The sequence below is a fragment of the Argentina silus genome (assembly GCF_951799395.1).
Source record: "Argentina silus genome assembly, chromosome: 18".
NCBI classification, from domain to species: domain Eukaryota; kingdom Metazoa; phylum Chordata; class Actinopteri; order Argentiniformes; family Argentinidae; genus Argentina; species Argentina silus.
In genome coordinates, this window is record NC_139672.1 from 4,885,628 (window position 1) to 4,902,535 (window position 16,908).

At 45.4% G+C, this 16,908-nt stretch overlaps 1 protein-coding gene across 2 annotated transcripts; it reads right to left on the reverse strand.

Annotated features, from left to right (window-relative positions):
- Positions 1-2,873: 2,873 nt before the first annotated feature.
- Positions 2,874-16,450, reverse strand: mfsd14a2 (major facilitator superfamily domain containing 14A2). 2 transcript variants are annotated; one of them, XM_083690617.1, is made up of 12 exons: positions 16,252-16,450; positions 14,014-14,109; positions 11,525-11,587; positions 11,070-11,197; positions 10,624-10,738; positions 9,957-10,175; positions 9,579-9,692; positions 7,877-7,948; positions 7,224-7,336; positions 6,329-6,426; positions 5,933-6,099; positions 2,874-5,659 (listed from the first exon to the last, which is right to left on the reverse strand). In XM_083690617.1, the coding sequence occupies exons 1-12, from the start codon at positions 16,333-16,335 to the stop codon at positions 5,447-5,449; spliced, it is 1,482 nt and encodes a 493-aa protein (XP_083546743.1). In that variant the 5' UTR covers positions 16,336-16,450; the 3' UTR covers positions 2,874-5,446. The 2 variants fall into 2 exon arrangements, with proteins under 2 accessions (XP_083546743.1, XP_083546744.1); XM_083690618.1 differs by lacking the exons at positions 11,525-11,587; positions 14,014-14,109; positions 16,252-16,450 and having other exon boundaries at positions 11,140-11,193.
- Positions 16,451-16,908: the final 458 nt, after the last annotated feature.

Below are 16,908 nucleotides of genomic sequence, written 5' to 3' on the forward strand. Positions count from 1 at the left end.
CATGCACGACATGGCCGCAGACTAGTCCGGTCCTGGCCAGGGATGGTTCACGACTGAGTGAGTTGGCCAAGCAGCAAGAGAGGAACCAGAGAACAAACACTCTGGTTGTCATCTCAGTTTAAAGACCTACTGTGAGCAAATCTGGGCTGGATTCCTAAATTCATTATGTCGATGTGGCTGACGTCTGTTCAGGGTTATGATTACCTGATCTGTTTATTACATCTACTTGCATAACAACATCAAAACAGGAATTACAGGGGAAGGAATGTGAATACCCTTATACTTCAATCCCTCATGCTACAAAAAAAAAGGTTTGACACAGTATTCAGAGTCACATCAATTGCCCTTAACCTGTCCTTATCCTATAGGTTATGTAGGTACAGTAGCACCCTGTTTGAACATCACAAGAACAACTAAAACAACAGGGTCAGGGTTCACACTGATAACAACTATGCAAGGGCCTGACTCACTCTGTGTCCCAGAGGTATGTGCTGCTTTTGCCAAACAGGCAGGGCACACACCCATCCCCAGGTTAATGGTCAACCCCATGTCAGTGGATGCCTGGAAAAAAAGGACACGGAATCTACATATAGAACATGGGAAAGGAGACTTGACAGGGACGGGCTAGTGAAAATACCCTTTCACACGCGCTGCTTGACAGGAAAAACAATGGAGTTCACCGTGTGATTCATCCCAGGGCTCTTCCAGGGCGCCACTGTGGTTGGAGGTAGAAGACATTAGGAAGAGGTGATGCCGTGTGTACAGACAGAATGTGACGTCTTCCACTCCACTGGCTTCCCCTCCCCGGAGCGTCTGTGGGCCTTAGGTGTCTCATTCTAAAGAAAGATCCCTTCCTGCTGCCATTTCCAGTCTATGCCAAGAACAATATTTTCAGTTTTGAGCCAACTGATGGATGTTATGGCTCTGTGAGGTTCATGGACAAGCTCATTTACTACACTGTTGTGCTGCTACAGTACTGTGGAGTATGTTTGTGTGTGTGTGTGTGCGTGCGTGTGTGTGTGTGTGTGTGTGTGTGTACAGTAACTGCAGTTCTTAATGCAGTAAAGGTCTAAGGTTTTTTTGGATGCTTTTAGTGTGTGTGTGTGTGTGTGTGTGTGTGGAGAGTCGCCAGCTCCAGGAGAAATGTTTTTGAAGCATGTAAGCATTCTTCCAGTCTCATGCACCTAATCTGTGGTGAAAAGGTAAATGTGCAATGACAGCGTCTGTGCATCACAATACATTTCACTGGGTCTCCTGAGCCGCATGGATCTCTTCATCCCCAAACTGTCATGGACAAATAAACATAGAAATTCTAGCTGTTCCACTCATTTCATTCGCACCTCGGCTCTGGACTGAGCAGTACTTAGTTTATAAAGTGCTAAGTAAGTTGGTCTTGTCAAAACATGCTTACGCTCACCCGCCTTGCCAGAAGACTGTCAGAACCGTTTGACAGGCTTTAGTGACCTTACGAATCTCAGGTGCAGGAATGAGCCACAGCAGGTATGATCTGTCGGTCGGTTTATGACAATCGAGTTGCAACATGTCGCAACAGGGGAACAATATTTAGTATCAGAAGGACACAGCTTACTGTATAAACCCTAGAATTAGTTAGGTAATACAATGACTATTTTGTTTGTGCATGTGATTGCCTGTTGGTGATACACACTGTACATCAATTACTATCAATACAGAACACACTGTATATCAGCCGACAAACTCGAGGCTCGAGAACATCAATCGAACATAAATGTTTTCATAAAGTCAGAAATGATCTAGTGATATGATCAGCAATACAATCATGAAATATACTAACATCTTACCCCTATGATCCCACGCCTAAACATAAACTTCAGTCATCTTAAACTTTTCCCCACCACAAAAATGAATCATTTTCTGTGTGAAGATAGAAATGTATATGATGAAAGAGATCACTTTGTTCCTTGACTACTTTGTCTTTTGAAAGAGCTTTTCTGAGTGGCACAGTGCCAGCACAATAAGCCAAGATATTCACTCACTTCTATCCACTCAACGATGGATCAAGGAACTGAAGGATGGATACCCAGGGACTAAAAGACGGACACCAGGGTGCTAAAAGATGACTAGCCGGGGGCTGAATACCTTGGCACAGTGTAAAATGATTATCTCATGAGAAATTATAGTGGCCATTGTGCTGATGAGCCCATCATTCCCAAACCCATATGGCAGGCCTAGACCATTGTTGGCTTCATTATGAGACAATGACAGAGGATTAAGGCTAAGACTCTTATTAGTATCTCTTGCATCCTGAGTTAAGACCACACAACACCTGCTGCTCTAGTTAGGACTTTCCAAGACATCATCACATTCCATAATGATATACACCATTCTAATAACGAGGAAACCAGACCACATAAGAGGGAGTGATTATCCTCTAAATTTAGGGGAAGTCTTAATAGAAGAATCAGACAGATGAGGATTACTGTCAATTTACAGACGTAGTCGTTTCAGGTGCTCAGATGTGCTCTACCTTCAGATCCTCTGTTATGAAGGCTATTCAGCCTCAAGAATCTTATGGGAGTTTCACTAATTGATCAGTATTTTTTTTTTTTTAAAACAGTAAGCATGGCGCTTCAGTAAGTAGCTCTGGTGTCAAACCAAAAGATTGAAGATTAATTAAGATTGGGTAAAAACAATAACATGATTGCACTCGGAAGCAACTGTTATTCAGCACCTGAGACTGGATGCAAGTGCGTATGCAAGTTTACCTCTAGCTCACTGCTGCCACCTTGTGGCTCTATGGAAGACATTCATCCCTATTGTGCTTGTGCGTCACTATTCCTGAAGTCACACATGACACACACACACACACACACACGAAACAAACTCACACAGCGCAATGTACAATAAACCTTTAATAAATAGTTTGTCATTAGTTTCCCATATTTACATTATATCCACCATTTGACTCATGTTGCCGTTTTCGTTTCTTGGCTAATTTGAGGCACACAGAGGAGGGGGGCTCAGGCCACAGACCACACTGCACTAATAAACAGAAGTGGCTAGCAAGAGAAGTTGAAAAATGTAGTTGCACCATTTAATAGACGTACTGTATAAGTTGCCATCTCCTTAAACATACACAATACATATATATACACAATTACGGTACATACAGGTATTTTTGTACATTTGCTCTCATAAGGAGACATCTGCTTGTGTACTGTATATATGTGTGCATCTGGGGCTGGTGCAGAATCATATGAATTAATGTTGGGTTCTTAATAATTGATTTTTCCTTAGGTTGGTCCGATATTTTATTACAAACATTTCGAACAGAAGCTAATGTGAATGGCCTCAAGTCTGCTAACCTTTCCTCAGAAATGATAAACAGAATCTTAAGTGGGTATATTGACATGTACAGCTTGGCTTAGAACATTCGATGAAGACATCTATCAATTGATGAAGTTCTGTAAAAGGAAAAAAATAAATAAAAAATGAACAGCTTATTAATTTGAGTTAACCACTGAGGAATGTGTTTTTAAACCAGAGATCAAGACGGAGGACAATAAAATGCTTAACATTCAATAAATCCCCAAACTAGCCACAATGCTGAAAGAATACCTAAAAAGATTGGTTCAAGTGTTAAAAGCTATCATAAATAGCACTTGAATTCAGCCACAAATTAAGACAAATGAAACACATACAGAACAACGAAACAGTAAAAGCAGTCACAGACAAAATCAAAACAGTCATACATAAAAAATATGGCACAAAAACAAAACTCAAAGTAAGTTGAAATTCAGATAAATGTTGTACAGTTTGAAACCAACTGTTATTCAGTTCAGGTTGTGATTTGGTTATTTCAATGCACTTGAGGCTCATTTACAAAAAGATAAATCGTTCAAAAGTACAACGGCAAAGATTTACTGGAAATACAGTTTCTAAAATGTATTTGCAATCAACGACAGAGACAGCGTTGGAGAAATGCCAAGCACCCACTTACAATTTACAGTACATGGGAGCTAAAACATCATAAATCTTCGTTAAATTGTTTACAGTCTAAATCCAAATACCACATTTGTAGCCTTTTTCTATGATAACACATCACATTTAACCTTGAAATTTCCTACTGCAGCAGCACAAGTGATTTCATCTTACTGAACCTAATGATATTATCCAAAAGATGTTTTTCTAATCCATTTCAGTGCTCACATTGATACCAAAAATACAGATGAAAGCGTTCTGTAGGCATGTTGAATGAAACTAGCTCCAGTCCTGCCAGCCTTTGTTTTGAACTAAAGTTGTGCCCAATTGTACATAGAAGAAGTAGTCAAGGGAGAAGAAAAGCAAGAATTAAATGTACGGATGCTCCGATGGGAGCAATAGCAACCATTACAGCCTTCTCAGACCATGGTCTTCATACAGGTTACGTAATATTAATATGAAGTCACTTCAAGGCAACATTTATCTTTAATAAAGCACAACTAGCCTTAAAGTGTGTGAACACAGGAAAATATACAACCAAAACTGTAAAAGTTAGCTAAATCAAAACGGCAGGTAAACATCGGATTGGAAACTGTTATGACTAATAAAGTGGTCTCTCGACACACTTCTCTCTGGCAAGTGTGATATATTCAATGAAAGTTGGCGTCTCCCAAATGTTTCTTTCAAGTAGACGGTTGTGTAGTCACTCCGTAAAAATGTCCTATGTTTAATTCTGTCCTGTCCTCTCTCACTAGGGACGGTACTAGTGCCTCTCCAAGACTGACCTGAAGACTCATCTCTCCTCTTGTATACAGCAGCTCTTTTCCCCCCAACTATACACCACAGAGGAAGACATGCTCTCCCTACCCTCTTGGACATTAAGACAAAAGTTCAGTCACAACACAAAGCGCCACGACAGAAGTTAGCTTGTGAATTGGTCGTTAGAGAAGAGCTCAACCTGTCGCTGTCACCGGTGTGTTCTCTTTCTTTAGGGGCAAAGGACGTGGCTGTTGTCACTGAACGGGGCCACAGGAGGGGAAAGAAGAATCACACAGGGCTTAGTAACAATTAAGATTCACCCGAACCAAAAATCACGTGTGTGTGGGTCTGCTTGCGTGCGTTTTCGCAGGGCAAGCCTCCACATCCTCTCCTCACAGGGCGGAGGGCCGAGGCCAGCTGAGATAATCCACTCCACACACAGCTCTCCACGGCAGTTCCCAGCCTCTCCCTCTCCTTCTCTCCTCCCTTTTTCTCACGTTCCCTCTCTTAGGGCTGACAGAAAGTCCTCAAAACTACCCTATGGGGTGTTCAGACAAGAGGACGGCCCACTTTGTGCTGTGGACACACACACACACATGTTCCCGGGACTCAGAAGAGGCCACGCGGTGTGTCTGTGTGTGTGTGTGCGAGTGTTTATGTGTGTGTGAGTGTGCGTAACGGTCCATGAGAGGGGCAGGTGGAGTGTGTGTCCCCCCTCAGGCTGAGGTTATACACTGCTGTCATCCAGCAGAGGCTCCTTGCCCTCGGCCCCGCTGCCCTGGGGGCTGTGGGAGTGGCTCTGGGCTCCGTTGCTGTGCTTCTTGTACCCGCCGGGCCTCACGCCCGGTCCGCTGTGCTCCGGGATGAACAGAGCCACCAGGAGGGAGAGCAGCACCGAGCACGCTCCGAACAGGAACGGAGGCCCTGGGATGATGGAACTCTGAAAGGGGGGGGGAAGAAACCAGAGGTGATCAGGGCGTGCGGCGGTCTTAAGGTGGTTTGTATCGCAAAGTGTTCCTTCGTTCAACAACCTCAAATGGTGGCTGGAAATGAACGATTGAAGACACATTATGTACACCTAAAAGAGGATTACTACTGAAATAATTAAGTCTGCTGGCAAGGTGGAATTGGTCACCATGCTGCTTACATCTCTCCATTCCTCTAGCAGAACTACACAAGCGCTTAGAAAGTCTAGATTCTTCCCTGTGCTCACCTCGTCAGTGGGGTTGGCCATGTTGGCTTTGGCCCCTTTGTCGGGGTTGTCCACGGCGTCCAGATCGTCCAGCTCCACGTGGAACAGGTAGAAGACGAAGCCGTAGAGGGCCGGGCCCAAGCCATTACACAGGCCCCGGATCCCCGTGATCATCCCTTGGACCACGCCTACACACACACACACACACACACACACACACACACACACACACACACACACACACACACACACACACACACGTCAGGCTGAATGCTCTGATAGCCATGCGTTACATCAACAAGTACATGAGGTTACTCTTTACATTCAGGCGAATGCGGTTGTTCTGGTTCGTGTATTACGGTACAGGTTTCGGTTGTCGTCGCTGTGTGACCCGAGTGTGTTTGACGCTCAGCTCACCCTGTTGGTCAGGGTCGGCGTTGCGGGACACGATGGCGCTGATGGCGGGGAAGGTGATGCTGGACATGGCCGCTACCGCTCCAGCTGCCCACATCATCCTGACCACACAGACAGAGACAGAGACAGAGACAGACAGACAGACAGAGAGAGAGAGAGAGAGAGAGAGAACACACACCACGTCAAAACACAGACACATACACACACACACACACACTTCATTAGAACACAGAACTACGGTTCCTGACCCTTTGCTCGGGCCCATTGGCCACATCAACAACGGAAACATTCCATTCAGTATACTCTGGTCGTGCAGTGGTTATATCATAGTGTATGTAAATATGACTGAGGAAAGAGGAAGCAGCAGAATACAAAACTGAAAGTTTATACGGTGATCACGGAAATCCTCTTGACCACAATATCCCAAAGACAACATCAATTTGGCCTCGGTTCAACTTCGCTCGCACTGCGCCGACCGGAGCCAAGAATAACAGCAATAAGACAATGTGCTGGTCCAGGATAAACACAGAGATCACCAAGTCAGAGCTACTTTCCCCAGGGCCAAAACAACTAACATGAGATTGCTGTTAAACCCAGGAGGAGAACGTAAACTATCCTCAGCTGACTTCATGTGAAACAACCCTCATAATGTGACCTATTCAATAGCGCCATCGTTGAGACATGGAATACAGTCAGCTGATGCTTTGCTGCCCTCTAGTGGCCTGACAGGGCAGTGCTCTAACGCGGGGCTGGTTCGGGCTCTCACAGACAGGCTACAAAAGCACTGCAGGGGGGGAAAACAGAAAGGGCGCTCGGCTTATAACCAAACGGTGACGCGGGAGCCTGCATCGTACATTTGAGCAGCGCGGTGGGGGAGTGAGCTCTGAGTGCCACTAACCAGGGTTGAGATCCGAAGCCGTACCAGGCCAGCTGCAGGATCTGGAAGCCCAGGCCCAGTAGGATAGTGTTCTTATTCCCTATGGAGCGCATCAGGATCCCCAGAACCACCGTCTGATGGAGGACACACAGGAGGGACAGGCAATGAAAATACGAGGACTCTAAACCTTTTATTAAAAACAAATTTCTCTGTACATTGTTTGTATATTCTTAAGTATAACATATATGTCAACTATGTATTCTAAGTATAACATATACGTCAATTAACTAACCAACTTACTTAACTATATATATATATATATATATATATATATATATAAAAAGTCAAGTATGATGACTGTCACAATCTATATCATAGCTAGGGCACAGAGTAACCGTGCAACTACACCAGGAAAAACTCAGGGCCCTCATTATTGTCTATGACTGTAACCATAGGTGAACCAGTGGTAGCAGTAGAGGACGGGCTCATTGTAATGCAATGAGGAACGGCATCCAACACATGAAAACACGTGGCTAGAAGCGCCTCGGACCATTTTGTTGCCATTCCTAATTCCATTCTTTACAAATGAGCCCGTCCTCCGATTTCTCCCTCCACCAGCCCCCCCCCCTGAGATGTGTTAACAGGTAAATGTAAAGAAGGTCAGTATCTCATACCTGAGCCACGATGGAGAGGATCCCCACCACAGCGATGAAGGCAGCCACCGTTTCAGACGAAAACCGTATGACCTTCAGGTGAAAATACGCAAGAAGTTAACCTCGGGACGAGGCCGTTCTGGCATGGCCACAACACACCCAGAGGGAGAGTTCAGACATCTCTCGAGGATATTGAGCCACATATTTCATCCACCTCCTTACAACCGTAAGGAATGCGTTTGAGGGACTGTGGCATTTTGTTATCATCACATTTGCAACCGAATCCTTGACTAACGTAAAAAGGCTTCTCCGTTTTTCCTCATGCGGATCCAGGTTCAAACCTGGTTCCATTATCTTGTTCAACACAGACACACGGGGAACAGCTGCTGTGACAAACCGTAGAGTAAATCATGACAATGATTGCCACAGCCTATTTGAGTATTGTTGCTGATCATGTGCATCCCTTCATGGCCACAATTTACCCATCTTCTAATAGCTACTTCCAGCATGATAAAGCACCATGTCACAAAGCAAAAGTCTCAAATTGGTTTCATAAACATGACAATGAGTTCAGTGTTCTTCAGTGGCTTTCCCAGTCACCGGATCTGAATCCAATAGAATACCTTTGGGATGTGGTAGAACGAGAGATTCACAGTTTGAAAGTGCACCTTAGAAATCTGCAGGAATTTTGTTATCATGGACCAGAATCTCAAAGGTATGTTTGCAACATCTTGTGGAATCAATGGCACGAAGAATTGAGGCTGTTTTGAGAGCAAAGGGAGGCCCTACCAAGTATTAGTATAATGTTCCTAAAGTGCTCGGTGAGTGTATGATCGTGATAAACTACTTCTGCAAAAAGAGAGGAAACCAGGACAAAGGAGCTGGAACTTCGGTAGGTGTGGTGGGAAGTGCTATCTCCCCGTTCCAAGAGTTAGCATCGAACGGCAGTTGAGAACACCCCCCCGCCCCCGCCCCAAGGCTGTGAGTCAGACTGGCCTGACAAGTCTGCTACCGTAGGACACAGCACAGCGTTGTGTACCAAAAAAACAACAGCCTGGGGAGCCTGAACAAGGAGGAGACCACAGTCATGACTGTAGACTACTGTCTCCTAACCACCGTCACTGAATCTACTGATACATGGGTCACACCAAGTCAATCTTCATTACCCCCATGGGGAGAGAGAGAGAGAGAGAGAGAGACAGAGAGAGAGGCAACACGACATACAATACAAAACACATTAACATTATTTTGGTAAATAACACTACTAGTTTCAGATTCTTGCTGATGCACCACTGCATGTGCTCCACTTAAACAGACCAACATAATCTATTCAATAAAACCTGCTGATGTCATGCAATAGTGTGGGTAACAAACTACTGCTGTTTTGGCAAAATCGTTCCCATAGTTACGGCACTATAGCCCTTCAAGCCTGTGTGCTTTCCGGTAAGTGCTTCTTCCCAGATTATTTATGGTCACAACTTGCTGTATCGGATACCAATTCGGAACCACTATGACGACAACAACAACAACAACGTCTTGTTTAGGCTGGGGCCATATATACTGAAAAATGTATGCACTCACTGCAATGTAAGTCCCTTTGGATAAAAGTGTCAGCTAAATGGCATAAATTATAGCTAAGAAACAAGGGACAAATGCACTCCAATAAGCAGCAGCAGCAGCAGCTTAACATGAAGCTGTATGCTGAGGCTGGGTGTAGTCGTACCTGTCTGAGATAGAGGAAGAAGCTGGAGTACTGTCCTGCCTCTGGGAGGTACGATAGGAACACCGTGATACAGATGAGCAGCACCGTGGAGTCCTGGCCCACTTTACGCAGAGACTGGGGAGACAAGAGAGACCGAGAACTCAAAACAACATACCCAGAACTACTACAGTAACAGTTACACGGTTACAGCCAGAGGCATAGATATGCAAACTCTGAGATTTTGAATGTTCACAGGGAATTAAGCGTGTAATCGTCATGGAACGCTTCGTGCCAAGACGGAGTATGCTTTTGCCAAACTCTAGTGACAGTCACAAAGCTAGTGAGTCACTTTTTTTCCCCTTCTTTTTTTTTTAATACAGTCTATTGCCCTCTACTCACGGCAAAGGGGTCGGCCTGCTCCCAGGAGATGGGGGCTCCCCAGGAAGCTGGCCTCATTTTCTCTGGCAGGGATTCTGGCACGGCCACCAGGATGAAGCAGATGTCCAGCAGGGCGATGGCCGTGGCCAGGATGACCACCAGGGTGTCCCCGTAGGTCACCGACAGGTAGGCCCCGATGGCAGGGCTGGTCACCAGGCTGGCTGCAAACGTGGCCGACACCTGGAGGGGGAGAGGGGGAAGCCAATGTGGTGTTACACTAACATTACACATTTTTTTTAGTTGTGTGTGTGTGTGTAATAGATAAGATATATATACATATATATATAAAAAAAATAATACATTTAATTATAGAGCATATTTTCACACAGAGACTGCAGCTCAAAGTGCTGTACATAAAAAGTCAGAGTAACAATAGTACAATAGAAAAAAAGTGAAATAGGAAAACAGCAGTAGCCTACATGTTAACATGATACAAGCAATGGTAATAGATAATTAAAGCACTATTCAAGTATATATATATAAATCTTATCCAACATGTTTCACAGTGCTCATGAAAAGCAATGGGTGTTAGTAGCGGCTCATATCTGATAGCATGCCTCTGATGGAGTCTCAGTGCTTTCGTCACACATTTGAAATATTGACATGAAACAGATTTTCTAGGCCTTACTAAACCGTAGGCTGTGCTCCTCTCGTGCTCCTGCGTGATGTCAGCCACGTACGCAAAGATCACAGAGAAGGTGACGGCGAAGACGCCGGACATGGAAATGACGGCAAAGTACCACCTGAGGAGAAAGGAGAGGGGAGGAGGACAAGGGGAGGAGGAGGAGGAGGAGGAGGAGAGGAGTGGGGAGGGGAGGGGAGGGGAGGGGAGGGGAGGAGGGAGGCGTGTCAGCTGAAATAGAATTCTAAAGCCACAGCTCAGCTCTACTGCGAGATCCACTTTACTGTGTGTCAACAGAGGTACAGATTAAGCCTACACTCTTAGCACTTTTAGGATCCGCTGAGAGCTCAAAAGTAGGCTTAGCCTGGCTGCAACCGTCTGGTAGCCATCTAGTATATTATCCATCTAGATGGCTTCCCGTCCGGTAGCCACAATATTGCAGGCTTGCTCACCATGGGCTGATCTTCATCAGAGGGATGGGGGCGCAGGTGAAGAAGACTGTTAGCAGCAGGAATGACTTACGCCCCCATACATCTGACAAAGCTCCGATCAGGGGGGCACTCAGGAAGGATAGCAGACCCTGAGGGAGGGGGGAGGGGAGGGGAGGGGCGGGGAGAGAGAGAGAGAGAGAGTGAGAGGTCGCCGAGCTGAGAATCGGGTGAATGTGTAACTAACCATGTGATTAAAACGTAACGTAAAGTAGGGAATGTCACACGCACTGCAGAAGCTACTGCTGGCCTCACACAGCAAATAATTAAACACTTGGCGCCAGTGAGAGTCCCTTATCTAATCCACTGGGTGTGTGTGTGTGTGTGTGTGTGAGAGAGAGGACAATGTGGTGTTACACTAACATTACACACTTTTTTTTTTTAAGTTGTGTGAGTGTGTGTGTATTGCTTTATCTTACCTTGACACCATGAATAAGCCCATTCATCAGGAATGTGTGTTGAGGGAATGTTTCGTGTAAGACCTGGGAAAGCAAACACAGATAAAGCATCATGAACCGGCGTGTCCTTCCTCACAGTCTAACACGCCTGAACAATGACCTACAGCAGCCGGCTTACATTTCAATGTTAACCAAACCAGAGCTAGCCCAGGAGTAAGCACCTCTGTACACAAACCCTTCTCAGCACCTGATCCTCTGGCAGTCAGGGACATTAGGAGAACAAGCAGGCCCTAGGTTACGGTAGCTCCAGAGGAATGAAGACACGCCTGCTACCGGGAGCTTGGAATGATGGAATGATGGAAGATGGAATGATGGAATGAGTTTGGGGCTACATAGGCTAGTGTATTATCAACTGAGGACACCACCCAGACTGATGGAGAGGGGCAGTGTGTCTCCATGCAGGGTTCTCGGGTGGGGTTGAATTATTGGATTTTGAGGTTGTATGAGTGATGGTTCCACCAAGTTCATCATTGTGTTATCCATTCACCTGACATCTGTCTGCAAGCGAACTAACACACACACACACACACACACACACACACACACACACACACACACACACACACACACACACACACACACACACACACACACACACACACACACACACACACACACACACACACACACCTTGTCGCAGTGGGAAAGTAATCCCATAAATCACAATTAGGAGCAGGTCTCAACGTTAAAGCCAGTGGCACCAATGTGTACCATAACCATCCCCTTGCACTTCCCTATACTCTCTCTTTCTCTCTGTCTGTTCCTGCTCCGCCCTCTCCGACAGTGTTGGGTAACAATGAACCAGTTATACTGCATCTGCTGACCTTCTCGAGTGACAATTAGTCAACTTTACTGAGAGTGCTTAATGGAGAGCATTGACTGTACTCCTGAATGATGAGTATGTGCATTAAAAAAACCCTAGAACACTTGACTCGTAATTGAAAATAAAATCAGGCACTCAAACATCTTCACTTGGCTCATTGGGTTTTTAGATTGTTCTTATGGAAGTGCACAAGTGTATACTCTGAGCGGACCTTTCCTAAGCATCTTTTCAAACACAGGGGAAAACTGTTTTTTTTCCCCCCCCACTTAGCCTAATCACTTCCGATTTCTTTCATCAGAACTCCTAGCCTACATTTTGTATAGGCTAGGCTGCTCTGAAGACATATCAAAGTTGCCTGGCTTAGAATCCCCTACCCTTCCCTGAAATGATAGGCCTTAGAATCCCGATCCGTCTTCGTTTTAAAAACCAACACGTTCCGGATCAGATGATCACCCGTCAGCCAATTTCAGCCGAGGCCAGACATGTTGGGTCTGAATCAATGCAACACAGTTCAAAGTTCAAACCACATTGGGGAACAGTAGTTAGGCAACACTGCGTATTAAGAGCAGAGTGGAGGTGTCATCGACACCGGCGGGAACATGACCCTCTGCTGAAATTAAAACAAACCAACCGTGACCAGAGAGAGAACAAAAAAACAACACCTGATTATTGCTCAGGAGGACGCTGGGCTAGCAGTCAGTAGCCTCCATGTCCCCCAGAGACGAGCTCTCCTGACGACACAGACTCTGAATAGAATACAGTGGCTGAGCCTGAGCGAGGCAGTGAAGGCTGCTGCTAGTTACTAATGAAGTGGGGGCCTCGGCAGGAGCAGTGAAGCGCCAGCTCCCTCTGATTGGCCCAAAATGCAAATCCATGCCTCCGCCCAGGGAGATAAAGGGCAGCAAACCCACAAAGGACACCACGAAACCTTCTCTCACACACACAGACACACGTTCTACATTGAACGCACCACGTGGGGGGCAGATTTTTGTTTAGAATTAGTTTGAGGGAAAAAAAATACAGAAAGTCTTGCGAAAGTAACATATGTGCAAGAACATAGAATCCCGTGGACTTAAGTTAAACGACGCAGACTCGACGATTCACTGGCTACTGGATGTTGAAATGACAGGCCTTAGTAACCTTTAGTAAACCTTTCCATTGACTGGGGTCACCTGATTGTGTCTAGCCAACATCCACACACTGGTCTATTAACATATCTCTCTCTCTCTCTCTCTCTCTCTCTCAACAAAGTGATGGTGCACAAAACAATACAATGTTTGATGTCCCTTTTCATATTTCTCAGTCCATTAGCGTCAGCAAAGAGTCTGCCGACACAGGGTCTCTCATCCACAAAACAGAGTGCGTCATCCAGCCCTCCTCGCCATTTGATTAGGATTCAATTATTCATAGATGTTTGTGGGGCCGCCTCATCCCAGGCAATGGGGAAATGTCACTCCCTGGCTGGCCTTATGAAAGAATTACCAAGGGGTGGGCGGGGGGGGGGGGGGTGAATGCATTATAAACAGTCGTGTAAGAGACTCCTTAACATAGAGAGTGTGTGTGTCTGTCTGTCAAGTAGTGGAGGGGCATGAACGGATGGGCAGCGGGTAGCAGCAGTGTGGTTTACCGTGAGCATCGGAGTGGTGAGCAGCCCCCAGGCGAAGAACTCCAGGAAGATGACCACCACAGCATGGTAGACACTGGGCTCGCCGATCCCCTGAGGCTGGAGGGCGAGAGGGGGGTGGGGGGGGGGGGGGGGGGAGAGAGAACTGTTAGCTGAGAGGCAGTAAACATCACACTCAAGTCACTACACAAGTAAAGGGCCTGCTTATGATCCCAAGCAAACAGCAGATCGTAAACTGGCGTCTATTTTAGAGAGATTTTATACCCTTTAATGTGTGTCACCGCTGTTGTAACCTCTCTAGACAATGAACAAAGGAACAGATAAGGTAGGCCAAGCATTAGACCGCTCTTATCATTCATAACCTGCTTAAACCGAAGACACAGACCTACTACTCTACAATACAACATCTGCGGAATGTGAATCGGATTGAATCGGTGTGTCCGAGAACAAGACGTTCTCGGACACACACAAAAAAAACCCCGAACATTTTCCCTGACAGAGAAACACTGTTCATTCCGAATGGGTCGATAAGATCCTTTCTGTTGTGTGAGTGAATGGAGTGATGGGTGTGAGAGCGGATATTGAGGACTCTTGGCAGGAAGGCGAGGTGTGAAAAGTATGGTGGCTTTAAAGTAGGGCAGGCCCAGCTCAAGAAGACAGCAGCTCATGTGGTTTGTCATTTAACCATGCAGTGAGGCTCAGACAAGAACACCATGGGAACACAGACCGCAGGCCCTGCTGTGGCAAGTTATCACTGGGAGAGCACAGGGAGCAAACACTGCTTTGGATGAAAAGAGATGATTTTCCCATTGCAAATCTGTGAACACCACCTGTTGCGGAAATTATGACAAAAAGCCTCTGTCATCATTTGAAAGATTCTGGGTAAGCGGCACAGTAGGCCGACTGAAAAATGATGTGGATTACGGGGTGTTGCAATGTCTTCACCAACACGAAAAGCATTTTTGAAATTTAGGGTTAGGGTTAGGGTTTGTCCTTGCGTGTGGTATGAGATCCAACTTCATTCCTAACCAACCATCACCACGAAGCGAAGCGAAGTGAAATAAGTCTTGCACAAATCATACCATGAGAGGTGTTAATGACTTACCAGCTAATCAACACTCGTGAAAAAGTGTGATGAGAGTAAGAATGGCCTTGGTTTTGCAAAACAAAATGTTTTTGAATCATTAACCCTATTCTACAGCTGTCAAATAGCATAATTTACACACACACACACACACACACACACACACACACACACACACACACACACACACACATTCATTGAATACCCTTAATTACATTCCACTTATAATTTGGGTATAGGCTATGTGGCTTACTCATAAAACATATGGATATGAATTCAGTCCACAAACAAATAGAACGTTTCAAGCTCAGAAAAAATCTATGATCAACAAACAATAAAACAAGGAAAGCACTACCTGCAATATGCCTACACTCAATCTGATGATTCAATTATGAAACTAAGGGACATGGGAACATATGCTTATCTTGACAAATCTCTCGCCAGCCCAAGCTTTAGCTATGATAACACACAAGTGGTCTCTCGGTTGGGTTTGTCAGCCAATTGTCAGCCAACATGATCAAGAATCTCTGAGACAAACGTTGACCTTTTGGCTTCAAGAATCCAACCCAGAATGGTGAGACTCAATTCATGACCGAATTGCATATCTATCCAACTTCTGAGTTCACTAGATTTGGGATTCAGGAAGTGTCCCCCCAAACCTCGTATACAATGTTATTGCTAAAAAAGGCTTGTGAGTGTAGCAAAGCAACACACCCAAATTGTCAACAATAGCGATGGTGGTGTTCGACTTATTTTGTCTGACTATATAGCCTTGTAGCATCCAGCGGAAAAGTGTATCTTAACAAAAAGACCAATCTTCTTTGATCGACAGCTATTTGAAAAGGCAAAAACATAACTATGATACAGTTTCTGACTAGCGATCACGCTAGCTTCTGCTGCTAGCTCGTTTCTATCTGTACAACCTGTACAGTGACATCCTGGCTAGCGAGCAAACATTGGCTAGTTTGACAGGACAAACACGTTGAGCTGACGTGTAAACACTCAGGCCGCTAAAAACAGATGCTTATCACGGGCATTACTGACTCATTTCCCAAAGTAAGCAAACGAAACATCTTGCGACAAATACCTTGCATAACAATAAGACACACTGACACACTGCTACTCAGCTAAAGAAGATAAATAAATATTTAACTCACAGTGCCTCCATCTTTTATAATAATTTTCTTGGCTAGAAGAATGCTGCGGTTCAGCCGCTTCTTCTTCTTTTTCTCTCCCGTCATTGTTAACTTATGTCCATTCTTGATGTCAGAGAGGTAACTTTTAGGATCGAGCCTTCAACAATGATCGATCATTGACTTCGCCTGGTCTGGCTACCTAGCTAGCTAGCTAAATGATTACCCATATCCCCACCTCATTCTGACCCATCTTCCTGGACAAAAAGAAGCCCGCCTCTCCTGCACCAGATCCCGCCCTGATTGGCAGACACGGGTCGGAGGCAGCGTAAACTATGGCCTTGATAGGCTAAATGCAACGTTTGTACTAATTGATGCCAGAATGTCATTTGTCAGGATCATCGCGGGTTTGCCAGAACAAAGGGGACCCCCCCCCCCCCCCCCCTCCTTTTATAGGTGGGCAGCATTGCCCTGATAAGAGTGGTCTCGATACATACCTCTTGTGCCTACTCCCTCGAGGTCATGAGAGCAACAGGAAGGATCACATTGTATTTTATTGCACAAAAACAGTGTGACGACAACCTTGTATTCACTCATATGCACTCATCAGAATCACCTGCGTAGCCTATTTATGAAGACAAGTAAACAGGTGTTTACAGAGCTGCAAGTGTGTCCTTCAAG

What these genes read in the sequence shown, in the direction of transcription:
- mfsd14a2 (XM_083690617.1), bottom strand. Translation starts at nt 16,335, where the DNA reads ATGACGGGAGAGAAAAAGAAGAAGAAGCGGCTGAACCGCAGCATTCTT. An exon ending in TCCTCTCCATCGTGGCTCAG is followed by an intron (nt 7,337 to 7,876) that starts GTATGAGATACT and finishes GTCCTCCATCAG; the next exon opens with ACGGTGGTTCTGGGGATCCT. An exon ending in CGCCGACCCTGACCAACAGG is followed by an intron (nt 6,100 to 6,328) that starts GTGAGCTGAGCG and finishes GTGTGTGTGTAG; the next exon opens with GCGTGGTCCAAGGGATGATC.